General features: G+C 49.0%; 1 protein-coding gene across 3 annotated transcripts in view; it reads right to left on the bottom strand.

Annotated features, from left to right (window-relative positions):
- CHD7 (chromodomain helicase DNA binding protein 7) overlaps window positions 1-22,254 on the bottom strand; it is a 190,338-nt gene that overhangs the window by 8,239 nt on the left and 159,845 nt on the right. For 2 of the 3 annotated variants that reach the window (XM_061438814.1, XM_061438815.1), the window contains exons 18-34: window positions 21,851-22,018; window positions 21,157-21,336; window positions 17,284-17,394; window positions 16,993-17,198; window positions 14,374-14,573; window positions 14,060-14,219; window positions 9,576-9,665; window positions 9,004-9,107; window positions 7,534-7,663; window positions 7,025-7,097; window positions 6,809-6,866; window positions 5,670-5,898; window positions 5,213-5,421; window positions 4,349-4,999; window positions 3,449-3,609; window positions 1,047-1,274; window positions 402-845 (exon numbers count right to left, since the gene is read on the bottom strand). In XM_061438814.1, coding sequence (XP_061294798.1) covers window positions 402-845; window positions 1,047-1,274; window positions 3,449-3,609; window positions 4,349-4,999; window positions 5,213-5,421; window positions 5,670-5,898; window positions 6,809-6,866; window positions 7,025-7,097; window positions 7,534-7,663; window positions 9,004-9,107; window positions 9,576-9,665; window positions 14,060-14,219; window positions 14,374-14,573; window positions 16,993-17,198; window positions 17,284-17,394; window positions 21,157-21,336; window positions 21,851-22,018 — 3,402 coding nt within the window. The remainder of the gene's footprint in view (window positions 1-401; window positions 846-1,046; window positions 1,275-3,448; window positions 3,610-4,348; window positions 5,000-5,212; window positions 5,422-5,669; window positions 5,899-6,808; window positions 6,867-7,024; window positions 7,098-7,533; window positions 7,664-9,003; window positions 9,108-9,575; window positions 9,666-14,059; window positions 14,220-14,373; window positions 14,574-16,992; window positions 17,199-17,283; window positions 17,395-21,156; window positions 21,337-21,850; window positions 22,019-22,254) is intronic. The other variant, XM_061438816.1, reaches the window with a different exon arrangement.

The following is a 22,254-nucleotide window of genomic DNA, read 5'->3' as shown; positions in this document are numbered from 1 at the left end:
TCAGTCTGAAGCTGAACAAATCTAATAAATGCTGGGCCCCAAACATATTGATACTTCTAAGAGCAGAAGTGTTTCCATCTCGAAGTTCACAGGTTATAAGCTCAGAAGAACACATGTTTGTTTGAGGCTAGTCTGCTGAGAGTAATCAATACATTAGGACCTTGGGAAGAATAAATCCTCAAGCTACATGTGGTTCAGGCTGAGTGATCTGTGCCAATGCTTAGCACAATATTCCGGCTCAGAACCACGGCTCTGTCCACTGTGGCTACTTTGGTGGGAGGAGTGGCTTTCACACCACATCACGGAGGGGCACATGCCCCGGCCTGGGCAGCAGAGCCAGGACTCGGCTGCCAGTATGAACACCTGGGTGGGGGTGGAGGGGCACCATCCCCTGGACTTACTGTACTCAGTGATGTCCGTTTGTGGCTCATAAACAGCAGGTCAAGGCCCTCCACGTTTTTCCTCCTTCCCCGCCTCCGCTTCATGGGGGGCTCTCCGTCCACGAGGGAGCCATTGAGCAGATGTCTGGTGGGCGTGCGGGACAGGCCGGCCTGGAGCAGTTCCATCTGAGTCTTAAAGGCATCAGACACCGGCGTGGAGACGTTGGGCAAGATCAACTTTGAAGTGAGAGATGAAAAGTTTGAGGTAGAGCTTGCTGCCTCTCTCGAGGCCTTTGATAAATCGACCACTTTCTCTTGTCCATTCTCTGAGACCACCTGAGACCCCCGCAGCTGCGCCACCATCTCCATGAGGTTTCGCCGCTTGGCAGCTCTCTCCGCCTCGATTTCGATCTTCCTCCTCCTCCTCCTCCGCTGGCGAGGCACGGAGAGGTTAAGGGCATCATCCTGTTGAAAAAATCCCCACAGAAACAGTGAGCCCAGCCTGCACCTGCCGCACAGCAGAAACCAGGGATGAGAAGTTTAAGGGATTAAACGTCTGAGGCCAGAGCAGCCTTCTTATTTCAAATGGGACCGGCCAACACGAGCTTCCGAACTGAGTCAGGAGAGCTTATCTCTAGGCTCCCCGGGTAGGGCGCTCTTACTGACCTTGGACAGCTGAGGGGAGGCGGTGAGTTCCTCGCTCCCGCTGATGCTGGCCTGGCCCACGGCAGACAGCTCGGCCAGGCTCCTCTTCTGCAGGGGACTGTCGGCGGTGGGGGGCGTGTAGCCGGGGATGAGGCCTTGGAAATCAAACATCTGGCGCCTATTTACCGGCCATTTGCCTTTCAATACTGCTTCACAGATGTTGTCTAATCGGTTTATCATTACTCGGTCCTAGAGAGAGAAGAAAAGTCACACGAAACCGTAACAAAGACCTGGTGAAAATGATGAGATGGATACATCCACCGAGATGCCAAAGAGTAGAAAAGGCTTAAAAGTAAGCAGAAAGCAAACAAGCGAGAGAAGAAACCAAACCCACCAGAACCGCTTTAGTCTGCTGCAAGGTTCGAAGGTGGCCACAACACAGACCACTCAGTATTTCTCAGTTATGAACACTGAGGCGCATAAATGAGAGGGCATTACATAACCACTGCCTCTAAAACGTCCCCGAGCTTTACAAGTCACTGCTGTTCGGGCTACATATTGCTGGTGTGTGTCGGGAGGTGACCAGGGATGGAAGCCTGCACTCAGACTTCACCACGTGCTGGTGCTGCAGTCCTCGGGCTGGACCGCAGCCTCTCCCAGGAAGTGGGACATCATTAGCGTCACTATTAATAAAGTTCAGCATTACAAATGGGCACCAACCTAGGAACACCTAATGAGTGTCGATTTGCATCCTCTACCTATTATCACTTCAAGTTTCACTGAAGCGTGGACGTTAAAATTTTCTAATTACAGCTCTTAGACCCAGTTTCCACAGATTAAAAGGGCCTGCTACTAGGGGCCTTCTGGCTGATCTGGGAAGCTCTCTTCTAAACTCAGTAAGGGAGATGAGCAAAACAAGGGAGATAAGGGGAGTGGGGCCAGGGGACAGGGGGCAACGTCTCTGATAATACAGTCTTCAGTTAAAAATTTCACATTGTTTCTTTCCAACGGACACCATGTGAGACCAGCCTGGGGATGAGTCCATAGAGACCTTTTTTTGTGTTGTTTGTCTTAAACCAGACAGCCCTGTTATGGTGATTAGGAAGATTATTTCCCCACCCTGAAAAACAGACCCAAATTACACAGAGATTTATTATAAAATTATACTAGTTAGCCAAAAGAGTAATTTCCACTTTGCTTTTGGTTACAGATAACTACATTTGTGATTATCTCATAATGTATTTGAGCAAATGGGTCAGCAGCCCATCCTCTCCCCAGTTCCGAAGATTACAGGGTTCCAAATATATAGCAAGCTGTCTTAGATCTGAAAGTTCTGCTTCAGGATATTAAAAACAAAACAAAACACAGTTTTAAAAGTCCACACATATTCCCTTGTGCACTGTTGCTGGGATTGCAAAATGGTACATCTGCTGTGAAAAACAGTACAGAGGTTCCTCAAAAAATTAAAAACAGAACTACCCTATGATCCAGCAATACTACTTGTATGTATATACCAAAAAAAAAAAAAAAGAAAAGCAAGCCAGGTCTCAATGAGATATCAGTAATTCCCATTTATAGCAGCACCATGATAAGCTAAGAGAAGGAAGGAGGCCAAATGTCCCAACGATGGACAGATGCATAAGGAAAATATGGTACAGACACAATGGACTATTATTCAGCCTTAAAGAGGAAGGAAATTCTGTTACATGCTTTCCCAAAGATGGACCTTGAAGACATTATACTAAGTGAAATAGGCCAGTCACAAAAGAACAAGTACTGTATGATTCTACCTATGTGATTATGTCAAGTTCACAGAAACGGAGAGTAGTATAGTGGTTATCCAGGGGCAGAGAGGGAGGGGAGTTGGATAATGGGTATAGAGTCTCAATCCTATAAGATACAAAAGTCCTGGAGATCCTTTTACAGTGTGAAAAAAAAAAAATATATGTATATATATATATATGATGTGAATATATGAATGTATTTAACACTATCCAACTGCACACTTAAAGAATGGTGAAGACTGTAAATTTCATGGTGTGTTTTTTACCACAATAAAATTTTTTTCAAAAAATCCACACATTTCATCAATGGGTGAGTCTTCTGAAGCAATAATCCATAGACTGTACTAGACAAATAACCTAAAAGACCTCAAGGAACCAAAGAGCCCTATAAACAGTTCTTTTTTCTTACTTTCTTTGCTTCTTGTCACCTTTCCTATCCTATATGAAAGCATTCTACAGAATTTTTTTCTTTGTGCTTTTCCAGATCATTCTTGTAAGAAAAAAAAAAAAAATCTAGTATACAATCTTCATACACTATGTCAAAGTTCACCTGAAAATTATTTGAAAAATCAAGCTAGAATGATTTTCTTCACCCCATTTATTATTTTGGTCATCAAATAACAACAAAATCCCACCAACCTTAGGCCAAAATGAGAAGGCAAACGTCCTTTCATGAAGGAGCTGAGCTACAGATGGGTCACCATCCTCCATGTAGAATCCATCCCGGGTCTCATCCCTAGCAGTGCTCATGGAAGCATTGCTCTCTTCATCAAAATTCTTCCCTCTAGAGACAGCCCCTGCTGAGAAATGAGTTACTGTGCATCACCCACAACCAGAATCTTTCTGAAAAGGAAGTGTAGAGGGGAATGGATTTAATGTCTGAATGCTGACGAGCTCCTCTGTATCTCGTATCTACTATGGCTAGAATGGTATCAGGGATTTTGCAAATCCTGTCACTCAAAGCTTGCAAGGGCCCTTGCACGTAGCTGGTGTTACTCCCGTTTAACAGATGAGGAAGCGGAGGCTTGGGGGGCTATGTCACTAGTCAGCAGGCATCCTGCTGCAGACAGGTCTCAGGGGACGGTGGTGACAGCCAAGCCTCTGACCCACAGGACCCTCTACTCCTCCATCAGAAAGAGGACTAACGTGTTTGCCACGATTCCGAGCTGAAGCTCAGGTAGAAAAGTGTAGCGCATGTTTAATTTTTGTTTCATGGCAGGTACAGCAACCTACCTGGGACTTAGGAAGACAACTGGTTCTTCCTAGATTCTACTCCCACTCTTTATTTCTGAATGGAAATTAAATTAAGCATCATCTGCCTTAAAATTGTTATTGCCTGTAAAACCTGAGAAGCTGCTGAAGTAGTGCGTTCACAGGTCACAGCAGGGCAAAACACACATCTAAGCATTACCCGTTATCATCCTAATGAAAATGTACACTCATTACCCTTTAAAAACCCAAAGAGGACACGGATCACATGACATGAAGACAGCTGCTGGGGTGGGCCCAAGAGAGGCCTGAGGGTCAGTCAGGTCTTACCTTCAGGCTGGGAAGACTCTTCTGACTTGTCATCATCTTCCAGCTTTTCCTCTTCGTCCTCCTCAGAACCCTTCTCAGAAATGGACTTGGGCCCGGAGTCCACACCGACCTCCACCCCTCTGGGCTCGCTCTTCCCAGCCCCCAGCTCCGCCTCGCGGTCCTGCCTCTGGTCCTTCCCGCTGCCCTCGGCCTCCTCTTCCTCCTTCCCCTCGGGCTTCTCGGAGGCCTCCCTGGCCTTGGCCTCGGCTGCCCCGGCCTTGTCCTCCTGACCCGGGGCAGCTGGGGTGGCGGCGGGGGTCTGGCCAAAGCCCAGGGCCAGAGGGTTCAGGGCGGGGGCGCCGCCCGCCCCCCGGGCCTGGGCGAAGTTCTTGTGCGCGTCCAGGAAGGAGAGCTCGGGGTCGTTGAGGATGTGGTAGTCGGTGCGACTGACGCCGTGCTTGGCGGCGCCCACCAGCAGGTCCCGGTCATGCCGGCCGCACTCCCACCACTCGGGCAGGTCCAGGCTGGGTTGGCAGAGCTTGAGCCGCTCAGCCAACTGTGGGTGGTGCAGCACCTGCTCGCGGATCCTGCGCAGCAGCTCGATGCGGTACAGCGTGCGGGAGGCGCGCTCCTCCGTGATGGGCTCGATGGCCGACGACAGGTCCGGTGGCTCTGCGCAGGAGGACCGCGTGTCATCGAGGGGAGCAGCGGGAGGTCCCCGAGCCCGCCCAGCCTCTCCCATCCCAGGCTGTCCACGCACGGCCTGCATCCCTGGGGAACCTTCCGCCCCTTCCGGTCCCCGCCACGCTCCCATCCCCACACCACCGGCATCCCTGGGGAACCTATGCCCGGCCCTCCCGCCTCTCCGCATCCCTGGGGACTTACCGTCATCCGGCTTGGCGGGCATGCGACACACCCGCCGGCACATGGCCACAAAGCAGCTGAAGTACTTCTCCAGACTCTCGTCGGACTTCTTGTCAAGCCTGGCAAAGGCTCGGAACTGGTTCCAGTCGAACTGCTGCTTCGCAGGGTCAAAAATGACCCCGAATGTGGACACCACTCGATAAAAGTCCGCCTCCTCCCGCCTCGTCCACCTGTCAGAGAGATCTTAGCTGTGGACTGGTACCCGAGTAAAAAGGCTTAAAGGTTACTGCTGCTTCTCCTTTAAACTGAATCCATAGTGCTTTTTTCTGCTTTGTTTTGTTCTGGGGGGGGGGGGGGGGTTGGTGAGGGGGCTGGGTTTGATGGCCATCCTCTTGGATGTGATTCCTGCCTCTGCAGGCCAGGAAGAGCGGAGGAGAGAGGAAGGTACCAGGGACTAAGGAAACCCTAAGACGCTCACTTCTGCCGCTTCTCCGATATGATGGCCTCCCTTTCGGCTTCCAGGGCCCGCACTTCCTCGCGAGGCCGCCGCCTCCGCCGGTCTGTCTTCATCAGCGCCTCCTGCCGCATCTGCTGCCGCTTGTAGCTGCGCTGGTAGGCAGTGATGAGCCTGCGTAGCCGGGTGGTCAGCGTGGAGGTGCTGGGCCAGTACAGCTGGCCTAGCTCAGTGCTGCCCTCGCTGTGCTTGCCTGGGGAGGCGGGGAGAACATTCCTGAATGAGAGAACATTCCTGAATATGTAGCTATGACCTTTGCCATAGGCAGGGTTTCCCATCCAAACAGGATGACTTGCTAACATTCAAATGATAGCCTGGGAAAAATGATGGTGGTGCTCTCTTAATACTTTCCTGTAGCCCAGATGGTAAAGAATCTGCCTGCAATGCAGAAGACCTGGGTTCCATCCCTGGGTCAGGAAGATCCCCTGGAAAAGGGAATGGCAACCCACTCCAGTATTCTTGCCTGGAGAATTCCATGAACAGAGGAGCCTGGTGGGCTACAGTCCAGTATATGGTGCCCAAAGAGTCAGACAAAACTGAGTGACTAACACTACTACTAAGGAAGTATAGAAGTTTCATATTAGTATGAACTTATAAACCATTCTTTCTCAACTCCTTAGGGGGGAAAAAAAAAGCCAAGTTCATATATCAATCATACATAAAGAAACATACTTTGTGCCACAAACTACATGGTGATAATGCAATACAATAATCTTGAACATAAAAACCAATCATATAATTGTTACCTAATGATTTTATATCAGGGAAAAAGTAGGGTAGTAGTCTCAATAAACTGGCAGTTATTTCAGATATTTAACAAATTTCCTGCTTCCATGAGCTATGTTTCTGTAGATGCTTAAGAGCTTTCATTAACTGGTATAAATCATAAATATATAAATTGTCTTTGTCCAAAAAAAGTTATTTTATCAAAGAGATTGAACATAATGATTAACCAAGAATCAGCAGGAGTTCTTCACATCAGAGAGCAGTAGATGAAGTGGCATTTGGAGACACCACCCTGGTGAAGGAACTGCAGCCTGGCCATGGGGCCTGGCCTGAGTCCCACTCCTCAGCTCTGCTCCCCCCAGCTTTCAGAGTTGTACCTGGGGCGCGTATTTCCATGGGCTCTTCCTTATCTTCCGGAGGAGAATTTGCAAATTCCTCAAAAGCAAAGCAAGAAAGACAAGTTATTTTAATTTGGGGTTCTATTTTGCTTTGTCTTTTAAAGGAAAGGCCGTTATCTATAAAGTTTAATAAGTCTTATATGGGCATATAATATTTTACTGGGGCCATAAAACTGAATGTACTCAAGTTCTTACATCTATTTCATCCTTGAACGGCGTTCTGGTTGGTTTATATTCTGGGTCTTCATCTTCTCTATCAAATTCTCCCCTGTATGAAATGTTTTTAAAAAATGTTTAAATCACACTGATTATCAAGACACCGAAGGAGCCTGATAAAAAGGAACAGCTCGCCTCATGCTGCTTTGAATTCTGAGCCTGACATCCAAAGCGACTCTGTCGGTATTTAAAATGTGCAGCCATGAGGGGCGGAGGGTGTGTGTGCACGCAGTGGGGTGTGTTCGGGCGGGGGGGGGGGGGGTTATGAAAAAGACATTTGAAAAAGACAAGTTACAGATTATCTAGATCCTATATTGTGTTTAAATAGTCATCATGATACATAAACAGACTATACTGGTAAACACCGCTCAAGTCCAAATCAGATGCAGCACAGCGCGTGGTGTTGTGTAAGGACTGAACCCTGCCAGTGGATCTGACACTCTGACACTGACATAAAGTTTATTAAAATTTTAAAGTGTCCTTCTTACCCGTCACCGCCATCTGCTAGCATGTCTGTTCCTCTCTGCTCAGCAGCGATGGCCTTGGCATCGGGCATACCAACTCGTTCCAGGAAGCACAGCGCGGGGTCAGCTCGCATGGAGTTGTACTTCTCGTACCCTGTGCCGTCCCCCCAACCCAGAGAGGACACACACAGAGACCACGAAGGCCCGTCACTCACAGAACCACAGCATGGCTGCCTCACACCAAGGTCGTCTCTTTATAAGATGATGGTTTATGCCCTATTTAAACTAACCAGGCTATAGTAGCCCATTCTTGGAATGCTCTTCCCGGGGCAGATTTGGGGGAGGGGGAAGGCAGATTACATTTTCACGGATATTATCAGAATGACCTTAGTAAATACTAATGAAAACACAGGCTCAGGGTAACTGCAAGATGCCCGGGAAGAGGTCTGACCCTGTTGTCCCCAAGATCTAATTTTGCTTGGCATTTAAAAGGCCGCATAATGTTCTTCGATGACCTCTGCAGTGGTCCAGCCCACCCTCCCTGTGAGCGGCTTCGGTCCTGCAGGAAGTCCACTGCCGGCTGATACATCCCTGTCTACGTCAGGCCAACGAACCTGTCTGATCAGGTTTAGGATGATGCGTGTCAGTAAGATGACACTGTTCCCTCTATGGTTTTCAAACTGCAATTTGCTTTTTGACTGCCCAGGCTGACTAGATGGGAAATGGCAGATCCCAACAGTGCACTGCGGGAAGATGGTTTTTGAGGCTGAGCTCACAAAACACGGCTGCAGTACACAAGCAGAACGGCACAATTCAATTAGGGTGTGTGCGACAACACCCCGGCTCCTAACTGCTGTAGAGCCGCCAGCCAAACTGTAATCATGAAAGGTTTTATAAGCCATCATTCTCCCCCTTAGTCAGGCTGGGCTGCCGAGAATACCTCAGCGACCTCCAGAGACTCGGGATTATAATCAGGAATCGTTCACTGTATATATCATGCCAGTTCTGCATCCCCGGCCTTTCAAAGTTAACAAGGCTGCGTCCCACTCAGGGGAGCCGCGGGTTCTCGGCACTGACATTTGTGAAATATTGCTTGGAACAAAGCCCAGGAGGCACTTGTACAGATTAATAGCAGAGGTTAAGCCCACCGTCCACTTTGACATGGGCTGGCAGAGCGCGCAAGGGGAGCCGTGCTGGAAGTAAAGTTTCCGAAGAGCTATAGGACAACTTGGCTATTATTAAAACAAATATGGTTTGGGTTCTATTTACAGCCAAGGAAGAAATGTTTTCTTCTCAAATACTCAACAAACATTCAAAAACAGCATCTGATATTTACAGTTCATATTAGATTTTTCGTGCGGGGAAACCGTAGACGCCAAGAGTCCTTTGGAACTAGCCTCATTAATATTATGACTTTGGAAAGAGTGTGCAGAGAGCTCTAAATAAAGACAAAGACACATGGTCAAGATGGGGTCTGATGCAGACGCCCCTTACCGTGCTTGAACACGCCAATGAGGAGGGACTTGTCTGCTTCCTTATCCCACCAGTCTGTGGGGACTTCCGCGTGGAAAGGTTCAGGTATCCACACGTCAGCTTCACTGCAAAGACAACCCCTGACGTGATATTTACAATAGACCCCACTGTTGGAAAAGAATGCTAAGTGAGGAGCATGACACTCGCCCCCTTCCCACGACAAGCACCTGAGCATCGTGGAGTGGGGTGGGGATGCTGGGGCGGTGCGAGCCAAGGTTGCAGGAAAGGGCAGAAGTCGGCCGCCTTCTGCTGGGACCAGAAGTAAACTTTATTCCACAGGACCCTGTTTTAAAGGTCACCTCACAAACACGAGTCATTTAGTTCACACCTTTTTGTACGTCCACACAGACCTACAAACAGGCTTCTCCCGATTCTCCTCATGTCCCCAGGCTCGTAGGACAAACACTGCATTCGAGATGCAGAAAGAGAGATGTGCTGAGGATGCAGGAGGTGTGAAGCGCGCCCCCCACCCGTGACGTGGACTCTGACTGCCTGGATGGTCACTGCGAGGAGGAACACAGGCGCGTACCCACCTGGAGTCGGCGCCCTCCAGGATCTTCTCTGCCTGGTCTCCTATCACTTCTTGTCTCAGGTAGTAGAGCATGCGGACACGCAGCAGGACCCTGGAGAGGGAGACGGGGGAGGTGGGGGGAAGTTCTTAACTTCGGGACTGTTTGCCAACAGTGGCTTTTGGCAGCTGCTGCTGTTCATCCATCATCCTGCCAAGGCTGATTAGCCATGCTGTATGGTAGGCTTGAAGCGTGACAGATGGTGCCACATAATCACCTCTGCGTGTGCTTTCTGCTGGCTTCCAACCGGCCTGCCTGGCAACCGCGCCCCCTGCACGGGAGGGCCGGCGCTCAGCCCGGCCCGGGCGCACTTCATTTAGTCCTACCTAGCGCAGCTTGTGAAGTTTAGACACGTAGCCCACCACTGCCTCTGAAGTATTGAAGCAAGTTTGTAAACAACTGAGCAGATGGCTTTCAGTAACTGTTCTGCTTCATTATCTCATAAAATTTCCTCAGCTGCTGCCTTAATACCATTTTTGGAAGCACATCACAAGTTGTAGGAATAAACGAGATATAAAATCTGGTTTTACTACCTGACAATAAACCCTCAATACAGAATGTCAGGTTTTCCAGATTATACAACTTTGCTTCCGAGGAAGGAAGATGGTGGTGGGGGTGGATCCTTGCCGGGCCACCCCTTAAGGGGCTGTACCCATGTTTTATTCCTTCTAGCTTACATAACCTGGAAGCCCAAGTTGTCACTTAACAAATAATAATACAACATCACAAAGGAGATTAAAGTGTGTCTGGTTTGCTGAAGTTCTGAGTCATTTTCAAGGAATTGGTTTTTAAAAACTCATGGAATTCTAGGAACCAAATTTTCAATCTCATGTGGATTTCCTCAATGGTGTAAACTAATTCTTTGGATAAAGCCCACCTGGTAAACACCCCAAGAACTCTCAAGTCTAGCGTCTCCTGGACCGGCCCTGGTGTGCATTCAGGACAGACACCTGAAGACCACCGCCTTGTCCACGAGTAGACAAAATCAAGTGCGATTCCCACCACACACTTGGAGAATACTTCTCAATCCGTGTGTCGCGTGTACTACCACTAGTTCATTTGATCCTCACAGTAACTCTAGGGCAAAGTAGGACAAGTTACGATTTCCATTTCCTAAGCTAACAGAAGACAAGTGACAGACTTCAAAGTCCCAGAGTCACTTTAAGCACGGATCACTCAGAATTAGGCCATCTGACTCCACCTCTTTGTACCGTCTCTAGGGATATGGACCCTGTCCTTGAACACATCAAAATGGCAAGTAGGGGTGGCTTCACCACGACAGACCACTCCTGATCACACACAGACATCCTGTGTACCACCTGCCCCTGATCGCACACAGACATCCCCTTTGTCACCCGCCCCCAGTCACACACAGACACCCCCTGTATCACCCACCGCCGATCACACAGACACCCCCTCTACCACCCGCCCCGATCACATACAGACCCCTGGTGTACCACCTGCCCTGGATCACACACAGACACCCCATATACCACCTGCCCTGGATCACACACAGATACTCCCTGTATCACCCACCCTGGATCACACACTGACACCCCATGTACCACCTGCCCCTAATCACACAGAGACAACCCATGTACCACCCACCCCGGATCACACACAGACACCCCCTGTATCACCTGCCTGCCTGTCCAGCATGGGGGCTGCTCCTGGCCAGCCTGGGTTCTCAACAGGCAAAACACAAAGCTGTAAAGACCTGAATGTGCTCCAAGGTAAGAGATCTTTTTGGAAAACTGGTTTTTATTAAGATTTCTTTCTCTGGATAAGATTAAAAATTGACTGTGCCACACTGAACCTGCAGAAGCGAAGTCAACACTGTGGGCAGCCGTGCCCGGCATGAGCAGAGTCTGCAGCCCAGGTCTCCTCACAGAGGATGCTCAGCCAGGACGCACCTTCCACCTTTACCTGGATCTTCTTTTATGCACCAAACCTCAGTGCAGCATCAGTAACCCTAGCAGTTTCTCTCCCTTCAGGAGAAGACAAGGTTTTCTACCTCATGAGGAGTTTTAGTTTTGTGGATGGAGGCTTTAACGAATGATTGTAACTGTGAATGTCATCTTTCTTCTAGAGGAAAAAATTCAAACTCGTGTACAGGCAAGCTGAGTGCCCCTGAGGAATATATGGTGGGTCCTGGCAGGATAACGAGGTGATGGAAGGTGGCCTCGGACTCTAAGGGGTTTGCATGTGGTGAGTCAGGATGCCTCTCAAGTCCCCACTGTTAATCTTCATTCTGGTGGCTGGTCCCACTAGGGTCTGTTTTCTGGACGAGCATCCAGGTCAGGACCACAGGTGCACTGAACTGTCCCACCCCTTCCATCTCCTTCAACCCAAGACAGTTCCTGTCTTTGTCTCCTGAAACTTTTGAAGAGGACTGGCCGGATATTTTCCAGAAAATCTCACAATTTGGGTCTCGTTTTTCTCTCTGACTGCTCATCCCAGAGAGGAGGTGGAGACATGGCCAGTTCTCTCGAGACCCAGGTAAGATGTAAAGAGCATGAGTTATAGCTCATGTACTAACCAGGGAGGGTGCCCTATGGAAGTCTGTGATTGACGCGGGAAATTAAAAACTGCTGTCTCAGTGAGGCCTGGGAACAGAAGCCTGCCCCCACACTAAACCCCTTCGGTTACGGTTTGTCTGAATCCAGAACTCCTAAGGTTATGGACCCCAACTTCACAGAAACTACAAAGAAATAGACGTTTTCTAATAGCTATGAGTGGGGCGGGACTTGAAGGAGGACCACTATGCTATGACAGTAACAGTGGTTTCTGAGGTGCTAAGATGGTTTGAGGTAATGGTTTTGAAGACTCAGAAAGGAAAATTTTTGTCAGTCAAAATTTAAGAATCGTGATCAAAGATGGTCCCTGAAAGTACCATTACATTTAAAAAGGGATGAAAACCATGAGTCAGGACAACCCAGGAGAAGCAGGTGTTCTCTGGGAAATTATTTCACTGAGGCTTTAGACAACTCTGAAGGAAGACAGGCTTCAGACATGGGCGGGGGTGGGAGGGTGGGGGGTGGTCGAGAGCAAGGGCGGTGTCCCTCGACTAGCTGAGGGACCCTGAGTATCCGAGACTTGGTTTCCTTGTCTGGTAAAGGGGGATAAAAGAGCAAGATGACTCGTCTTAGACAATTCAAACAGAAAATCCATAGGAAGCGCTTGGCGTGCTGCCAGTAATAGGTACTCAGACTTTTGTTGCTGCGATATAGAGACAGACATTTATTGAAGCTCTATTTGACAAGTAAGGAAAGTGAGTCTGAGAGGATGAGAAGCTTGCCCCAGGTGGCCCCAATCAGGAAGGGTACAGATGTGCACTGGCTGTGCTGCTGAACCCCAGATACTGAAAACACACGCTCAGAGGAGGGGAAGCACCCACAGGTGGAGGTGCTCAGCAGCTCACAGAGCTCCGAGCAATGGAATTAATTCAGGTCCAGTTCCCTTCAGCTACGTATAATCAGGTTCTAGAAATAAAGGTGAGGAATAGGATTCTAAACCTCGCAGGTAAGAAAAAATGGACCCAACAACCGAGGAGTCGTGCGTGTGTGTGTGCACAGGTGCACATGTGCTAAGTCACTTCAGTCACGTCAGACTCTTCACAAACCTACGGACTGTAGTCCACCAGGCGCCTCTGTTCATGGCATCACAAAGCAAAAAATATCATCTAAACTCCTCAGCCCCTTCATGGGAAGCAGTCAGTTGAAGGCAGGATTATATAAAGCTAACCACAATTCTCTAAACACGTTGGCTAAAACTCAGTTATCCACATGTCCACAGCACCATCATTCACAACAGCCAAAGACATCCATTAACCCAAGTGCCCATCGATGCATGGATGAATAAAATGTGGTCTATACACACAATGGAGTATTACACAGCCATAAAAGGGAACGAGCTTCTGTAGAAGCTACAACATGGATGAACCTTGAAAACATTATGTTCAGTAAAATAAACCAGCTACAACAAGGCAAATACTATAACAAGATACCTAGAATAAGCCAATTCTTAGAGACAGATGGTGGGACGGTGTTGTCAAGTGCTGAGGGCAGGAAGGGTGAGAAATCATTTAATAGGAACAGAAGTTATACTAAGGTCCATGAAAAGGTTTGGGTTCTAGACAGTGGTGATGGGCACACAGCAATCTGAATATAATTACTGCCAATGAACTGTATACTTACAAATAGTTAAAGTAGTAAAACTGTGTTTATGCATCTTTACTACTGCCCCCCTCCCCCCCAAAAATCAGCCCTCTAAAGTCAGGCTTCCACCTGACCTGACATCATGTTTCAAGAAAAAAAAACAGTAAAGCTGCGCCACAAGAGTGCACTAGTCTTACTGATGGATATCTGGTGTATACGCATACTTGAGTACACGTACAGTTAAGAACCAGAAGGGCTGCCCGCTCCCCGCACCCGCCCTCCCTGACGTACTTGTTGCAATGGTGCTTCAGGTGCTTCTTGTAACTGTCCTCCTGGAACAAGGCGTCCGGGTTGCAGCCAGCCAGCCAGTCGGCATCCTGCACCACTGGGTGTGAGCTCTGGGCTTTCACCTTCTTGCCCTTCCTCCCCCTGGGCACCGGGGCTGACAAACCTAGAACCAGAGTAGTCATGATGACAATAACAATAGACACTGTCCACGACCCCAGTGACCGTGTCAGGGTCAGGAGTCAGGGACACGCAGGGTCTGGGGTGCCTCCAAGCTCCCCGGAGGCTCCCAGGACCCCGAGAGGGAGGTGCAGACCCACCGGAATGGTTGACCAGGGCCCGCGTCTGGCCATCAGCCGTTGGTGTGATGAGATCCCAGATGAAGCTCTTGATGTTCTCGTCCCCCCGGTAGTGGTTGAGGCAGTACACAAGGATGGTCCTGCAGATGGTCTCCACGTCCTGCTCGCTGAGTGGGCGCTTGTAGCGACCATGGGAGAGGATGTCCGTCCACCGCCCCCAGCTGCAAAGCAGATGTCCACATGTGGACGGTGCCTCTGACCTGAGACCTGGGGCTCTGGTTTCAGAGGCAGGTGGCAGCCTTAGGAGGGCCTGGGTCAAAACTAGCGACAGCAACATCAGGCAGTGGAAAAGCAATCCAGGTGCAGTAGCTAAACACACACACACACACACACAGCCGCAGGGTGGGAGCTGACACCGCGTTTCCAGCAGGGATCTGAAAGCCCTCTGCTTCCCCTCCTCGAGGGCGTGGTTTCCATGTTCTGATGCTGACCCGTCATCTGAGATGGAAGATGACAAGTGGCAGGTGTGACCACCCCCACATCAGGAAGCTGGTGGCTGAGGGTGTGGCCACAGAAGCAGCTGAGCGTCTCCCGATACCCAGACGTGAGGTGGTCTGCTGGCTCACATCGGACCCTCAGCCCGGAGTGAGGAAGATTAACGACCAACCACACAGGAAGTTATTAGAAGCATCATCCATCAACTTGAAGAAAAAAGTTATATGTGATTTTCATTTTGGTAAGATGCTCTGTAATGTGTTAAAAGGAAATTATAAGCACACCTCAATAATTAATGGAAAGTCACAAAAGATCTCCCTCTGAAACCAAGTCCCAAATATAAGCACTTACGTGTCCTCCTGTGAAACAGGGAGAGAAAGGGCCGTGGACAGGCCCCCATATGCAGCCCACAGGCAGGTGCCATGTGAGCACACCTTCCCCAAACTGCAGGTGCTCAGGGCAGAAATCAGCCCAGGCGAGGGGCCCAGCCTCACCGGTGGCTTTGCCTCTGCCCCACCTGGTCCTCCAGCTTCCAGATTTGTTCTCCCAGTTCCATAAACCACAAGCTTGGCCCTAGCCTTTGGGCCTTCGGACACACAGCTCTTCTTGCCAGAAACTCTCTTCTCCCTGTCCAACACCCCACCCTTACTCCTACTCCAGCTAATTCAAGATGTTTGTTCATGCCACCTCTGTGAAATGCCTTCTTTGATTCCCCCACTTAGAAGTAGGAAACAGCACCCGAGCTGCCTCTTAAAGGAGAGAGGACCTGTCTGCCTGGGGTGGGGGTGGGGGTGCCATGACCATCCTGCTCACAGTCGAGGAGGGAAGGGCTCTACAGAAAGACAGATAAGCATATCTTCCAGCTTCGGCAGAAATTAATATGCTCTGTCGCTAAAGTCAGCAGCAAAATTCTCAACTTTGACGGCTTAGATCATGGAAACAGGTGAAGTAGCAAAAGGGTCAGGTGGAGGGTCTCCACCTAGTAAAGACGGCCAGGAGTGAACTGCCGGCGCGTGGAGATGACGCGGAGAGGGGACCCAGCTACCAGGACATGGGACGGGCTACAGTGCATCTGCCTTTACTGTAAGCAACCACTGACCCAGCGTGCACTGTGCCTGCTGGCATCACACTCTGCCCTGAGGACAAAGAAGGAGCCCTAGGCCTCAAGGAGTCCTTCACTGGGGCTCCAGCAGGAAGGGACCATTAAGAGCAATCACCTGACGAGCTGAGTGTGACAGCACGTGCAGGAGACCCTTAGGGGTGGGAGGTGGGACAGGAAGCTGAGGTGATGCCCACTAGGAGGTCAAGTGCGGGAGGTGGTAGGCAGATCAAGTCTGGGCTGGCGGAGTCGGGGCAGGGCTGCTTGTGGAAACAGGGTGGAAAGAGCAGCCCTGAGTGCCCATGGGAAGACTCACAGGACCGACAAGGGCCAGGTAAGATCCCCGTCGGCCACGTTAGCAGCATGTCTGTGTTTCTTCTGAAACTAATGATGATCTATTAGAAGAAAAAAATCACAGAGCAGAAGTCATCCGATCTATAGAAACACTGTTTTCGTGGCAGGTTTTTCATTTGAGCGGTATTTGCTTACAGTCCCACCAGGTACGAGAGCATGCTTGTTTAGGAATTCTGATTTATGCCGAGCACACTGCCTTTGGAAGCCCTGTGCCATGGAGTTTCAGAGATGGATTCAATGTGGATCCTGAGATTGAGCAGGAGAAATACGACCCATTTAGATGGTTGAAATGGCCTCCACATTTCAGATAGGCAGGAAGAGCTTTACAAATGAGACCACTGCCTTTAACAAATTTTTATAACAGAAAAATGATGAAAGAGTACCAAAAGTGATGACAGAGTGGTAATTTTACGTGAAGGAGCCCTAGAAAAAGACTTCTGAGACTTCCTTCTGAGTTACTAGTGATCAGCAAGTGAATCTGAGTCTGACGTGATTCCTCAAAGGACATACCCCCTTCAAATCTCTGAGGATCTGCACAGCTTTGAGTTCTTTAACCACCTGGGTTGTGCCAAAAGCATTTGTGTCCTGGGCAGTCACAGAAACCCAAACATAAATTAGAGTTTTTCCTATACCACTTGGAATTCTAACCATTTTTTGAATGAAATTCCATTTCTCACGTGAGCTTGACTCACCCATAGACGAGCAGGTTCTTCTCAACTCGGAAGCACTCGCTCCTGGCATAGCCCTGGGACCTGTCTGGTGGCCGCCGCGGCTTTGTGCAGGGCTTCTCCTCTGAGTCGCTCTCCAGGTCTGAAAATTCCATCAGCTCGTCCTCCTTCACCGCGCTGTACAGCCTGGTTTGCTTCCTCACTCTTGGAGTGTCAATAACCAGGTTGTTCTGAAAGACAGCAGATAATGTGAAACTTCTGAAAAGGAAGCCCTGGGAGAGGTCAGACAGGGAGTCAATGTGACCGCTCACTCACCCTTCCGTTTAAGGCATCGATATCCAATTCTGCCTTCTTCGCCCACTTTTGCCAGAAATTTGGATCATCCAAGGAAATATCTGTCCTATTTCCAGATGCAACAAAGCTGGCCTAAAGGAAAAAAATGTTCACTACTTTGCGATGGTTTTCTCAGTGAAATGCAAAGCAGCTTTCACTTTCATTCACCCAAACACACAGTCATCCTTCCACTGTGTGCGTGGCAGGTGTTATGGTCAGTGGGACTGGGACGAAGGACTGTCCCTTAGGCAGCTCACTGTCCAGGGGTTGAGACAGATCAGGAAATAAAAAACGGCAGCACAGCCTAATAAATGACAGGTGACAGAGGTGTGTACAGGTGCAGCCAACGTACGGAGGGGAACCCCAGCCAGGCTTAGGTGGGGTGCGGGTTCCTGCTGGGAAGAGAGAATATGTCCTCCAGAACACAGTGCCCAAACCAACCACAGAACAGGGCTCCCCTGGTGGTCCAGTGGTTAAGAATCCACCTTGCAATGCAGGGGATATTGGTTTGATCCCTGGTCCACAGAGATTCCACATGCCAAGGGGGCAATGAGCCCTCTGCACCACAACTACCGAGCCTGTGCTCTAGAGCCTGGGAGCTGCAACTGCTGAGACTCTGAGTCACAACTGCTGAAGCCTGTGTGCCTAGAGCCCGTGCTCCACGAACAAGAGAAGCCACCACAATGAGAAGCCTGAGCACCGCAACTAGAGAGCAGCCCCTGCTCGCTGCAACTAGAGAAAGCTCAAGTACAGCAATGAAGACCCAGCAGAGCCAAAAATTAATTAATTAATTAAAAAAAAAAGGCCACAGAACAAGAAAGCAAGTGGAAATGTCCAGGATGGAGCATGTGCAAAGGCACAAGGGCGAAGAAAGGTGATTGTGTCACGTAGCCGTAGCCGGGGCTTCGGGTGGCCAGGGGGGTGTTGCCCAAGGTCAAGCTGGTGAGGCAGGCAGAAGGCGGGGCCGGCAGGGCCTTGTGTGTCCTGTTAGCAGAGTCCAAATTCCATCCTCAGGCAGCAGGAAATTCTTTGAAAATGGAAATAATCTCAAGAGGAATGAGACCATACGCAAAGTCACCTGTCAGAGGGACCACACCAGTGTCCTGGAGCAGGGGGTGGGGTCGGGGGAGTGCAGAACAGAACAGAACAAGCTGCAGCCAGGGTTTAGGGAGGGAATGGGGAAGATCTGCAGAAATGAAGAAAAGGAGACAGGCTAGAAGGTGGTCTTTAAAAGGTAAAATTAAAGGGGTTAGACTGTGAGGGCATGTAAAGGCTGAAGGAGGAGGAAGCCATGAAAACCCCAGCTTCAATTCTGGCATCTGAGAGGTGTGACTCAGGTGAAGAAAACAGGGGTGTGTGCACGTGCACACACGCATGCACAGAGGTGGAGGGGCAGAGATAATGACCCTGTTTTGGTACCGAATGAATCTTAAGTATCTGTGGGGACGGAGGAAAGAACCTGAAAAGAAGCTGAAAGATGTGAGGGAGAAGGTGTTGGGTCACTGAGCCCAGACAAGGAGAACCTTTCAAGACTGGAGTAGCTGTGCGAAGTGGAGCAGCTGAGACAAGTGGAGTAGTTTCAACAAGTGGAGCAGGTGGGACAAGTGCAGTAGCTGGGATAACTGGATATCCATATGCAAAAGAAGGGAGCTGGACCTCCATCTCATCACACACAAAAATTCACTCAAAAAGGGATTGGAGACATAGAAGTTAAGAGTGAAAACTGTAAAACTCTTAGAAGAACGAACAGGAGCAAACCTTTGCAATCATAGGTTAAACGATGTATCAGAAGCACACATGATAAAAGAAAAACATGGGTAACCTGGGCTTCTTAAAATTAAGCATTACTTTGCCAACAAAGGCCCGTCTAGTCAAGGCTATGGTTTTTCCTGTGGTCATGTATGGATGTGAGAGCTGGACTGTGAAGAAAGCTGAGCACCGAAGAACTGATGCTTTTGAACTGTGGTGTTGGAGAAGACTCTTGACAGTCCCTTGGACTGCAAGGAGATCCAACCAGTCCATTCTGAAGGAGATCAGCCCTGGGATTTCTTTGGAAGGAATGATGCTAAAGCTGAAACTCCAGTACTTTGGCCACCTCATGCGAAGAGTTGACTCATTGGAAAAGACTCTGATGCTGGGAGGGATTGGGGGCAGGTGGAGAAGGGGACGACAGAGGATGAGATGGCTGGATGGCATCACTGACTCGATGGATGTGAGTCTGAGTGAACTCCGGGAGTTGGTGATGGACAGGGAGGCCTGGCATGCTGTGATTCATGGGGTCACAAAGAGTTGGACACAACTGAGTGACTGAACCGAACTGAACTGAAGAAAGGACTATGAGAAATATTTGCAAATTACCTAATGAGAAACTTATATTTGGAATACTTTAAACTCAATTAAAAAAAAAAAAACATAACTAAAAAAGGTTCAAAGCTGTTCAGAATACCTGAAGAGACATCTCCCCAAAGATTATATGTATCAATACTCGGCCAACAAGCACATGAATAGATGTTAAATAGTATCAGAGAAAGGCAAATCAAACCAGAGTGGGCTATCATGTCATACTCGGTAATAGGGTGGTCATTAAAAAAGACAGACAACCAAAAGTGTTGGTGAAGATGTGGACAAATTAAAACCCTAACCACTGCTGGTGGGAAGGGGAAATGGTACAGTCACTTTAGAGAAGAGTCTGGCAGTTCCTCAAAGGGTTAAACACAGAGTTACACAAGACCCAGCAATTCCATTCCTGGTATATAAGCACGCGAGATGAAAACAGACGTCCACACAAAAACTTGTACATAAATGTTCGGAACACCATTCGTCAACAATCCAAATTTCAGCACCAGCTAGTGGATGGGTCAACAACAATCCAGGTCCATATTCAAGTGGTAAATAAGGTGGAGCCATAGAGTGGGATGTGGTTCAGCAATAAAAGGAAAGAAATTAGTGATAACGTGCTACAACATGGATGAGCCCCCAAAACAGGCTAAGGGAGTGAGGCCAGACACAAAAGGCCACATGTTGTATGATTCCATTTATATGAACTGTCCAGAGTAGGCAAACCTAGCGAGACAGAAAGCAGAGGAGTGGTTGCTGGGACTTAGATGGGGAGGGGGTGGGGGGAGAACTGTTAAAGGGTGATGGAAATGTTCTAGACTTAGATGGTGGGATACTTGTACATTTCTATATATGGTAAAGGTGCTGGATGGTACACTTAAAATAGGTGGTTTTTATGGTAAGTAAACTACATTTCCATAAAGTTGCTCAAAATGAAAGTGGAAAGTGTGGCACTAGGCTTGGAGGTGGGTGGGTGAAGCCTCAGAAGGGGCAAGGAGGGAGCCGGGGAGTGGGGGAGGGGTAGAAGCTGGAAGTTAGGAAATGAGTAGAGTAAGGCAGTAGAGCAGCAGGGTCAATAACGCTGTGTGGGTTGCTGGTGTGGTTTTTAGCTACAAAAGAAGTTATGGGGTTGCAGCCAGAGACGAAAGCAGATGGGGGACTTTTTCAAGATAGAAGTGAGATGATTGTTCTCAAGGCTTGATCAGGAATCAAGATCCCAGGAAAGGAGGAAGGTGATGACAAAGCAGAGGCTCAAGAAGTGGAAGGGAGGGGGGCCAGGACACAGAGAGAGGACGAGGCTGGGGAGCCCAGAAGCAGGGACGGGAAAGGTGAGGGTGACTCCGATGCCAGACACGCTGAACATAAAGCACGTTTTGTGTGTCAGGGGCCCCAGGGGGATTAAATCACTAATTTCTTAACATGCGACATAAAGCAGCTGTTATGTGTGCTTCTCACGAGCGCATTACACAGCCTCTGTTCCGCTTCCCCAGAAGACCTGCCTCCTGGGTGGGTGCGCACCTTAGCAAACGTGGAGCCTTTGCCCTCGGACTCGATGGTGATGGTGTGGGTCCGCCGGAGCAGGATCTGATCGATGTCTTCTTCGCAGAACTTGGAGCCCTCGTCCTCCTCATCCATGAGCGCACCGTAGGCCCCCTTCCGGAGAAGATCCTCTATTTCTTTCTTGGAAAGCTGTTGTACCTGTGTTAGAGAAGTATTTAAAGTGATTTAGATAAAGGAAACCAACCCTGAATATTCATTGGAAAGACTGACGCTGAAGTTGAAGTTCCAATACTTTGGCCACCTGATGTGAAAAGCTGACTCACTGGAAAAGACCCTGATGCTGGGGAAGACTGAAGGCAGGAGGAGAAGGGGATGACAGAGGATGAGATGGTTGGATGGCATCACTGACTTGCAAACTCCAGGAGATGGTGAAGGACAGGGAAGCCTGGCGTGCTGCAGTTCACGGGGTTGCAAAGAGTCAGACACAACTGAGCTACTGAACAGTAACAAAGAACTGAAATGTCTGGAGACTGAACAAACGCTTACTTTTATCTCCAAGACAGTAAACCTCAATTATGACGAAGTAAATGTGACCAAATATGCTTAAAATATTGAGGCCAAAGGATAACCAGATGCGGATGGTTTCTCACTGGGAGCTAAACGAAGCAAGGAGCAGGAGTGAAGCAAGCAGGGCGAGGACAGCACGGCTTACCCCGTTGGGAGCATTCTCCCGTCCGCTCATGGACTGCAGGACTGCCTTGTCCAGACCCAGCTTCAGGCTGGCCTTGTCAAACATTTCCCTTTCATAAGAATTCCTGGTAATCAGCCTGTATATCTTCACAGATTTGCTTTGTCCTATTCTGTGACATCTAGCCTGAGCCTGAAAGAAAAAGGAAATGCATGGCCACCAGAGAAAGAGAACACACCACTGCCAGTTACAAGAGCATCTGTTCTGATAAATAGGGGTACCATTCAACACTGGAGGGTTAACACGCCAAGAAATGACTTTCACATTATCCATCAATTGATTACCGGTTGGTTCATTTGCCCCAATCATGGGACACTGCCTGAGCGACGGCAGGATTTCAATTTATTGGTCTGATGTAGCGGAACGAC

The sequence above is a fragment of the Bos javanicus genome, chromosome 14, assembly GCF_032452875.1.
Source record: "Bos javanicus breed banteng chromosome 14, ARS-OSU_banteng_1.0, whole genome shotgun sequence".
In the NCBI taxonomy this organism is placed as follows: Eukaryota; Metazoa; Chordata; class Mammalia; order Artiodactyla; family Bovidae; genus Bos; species Bos javanicus.
The sequence above is the reverse complement of the archived record's forward strand: the minus strand, read 5'-3'. Positions and strand labels throughout refer to the sequence as shown.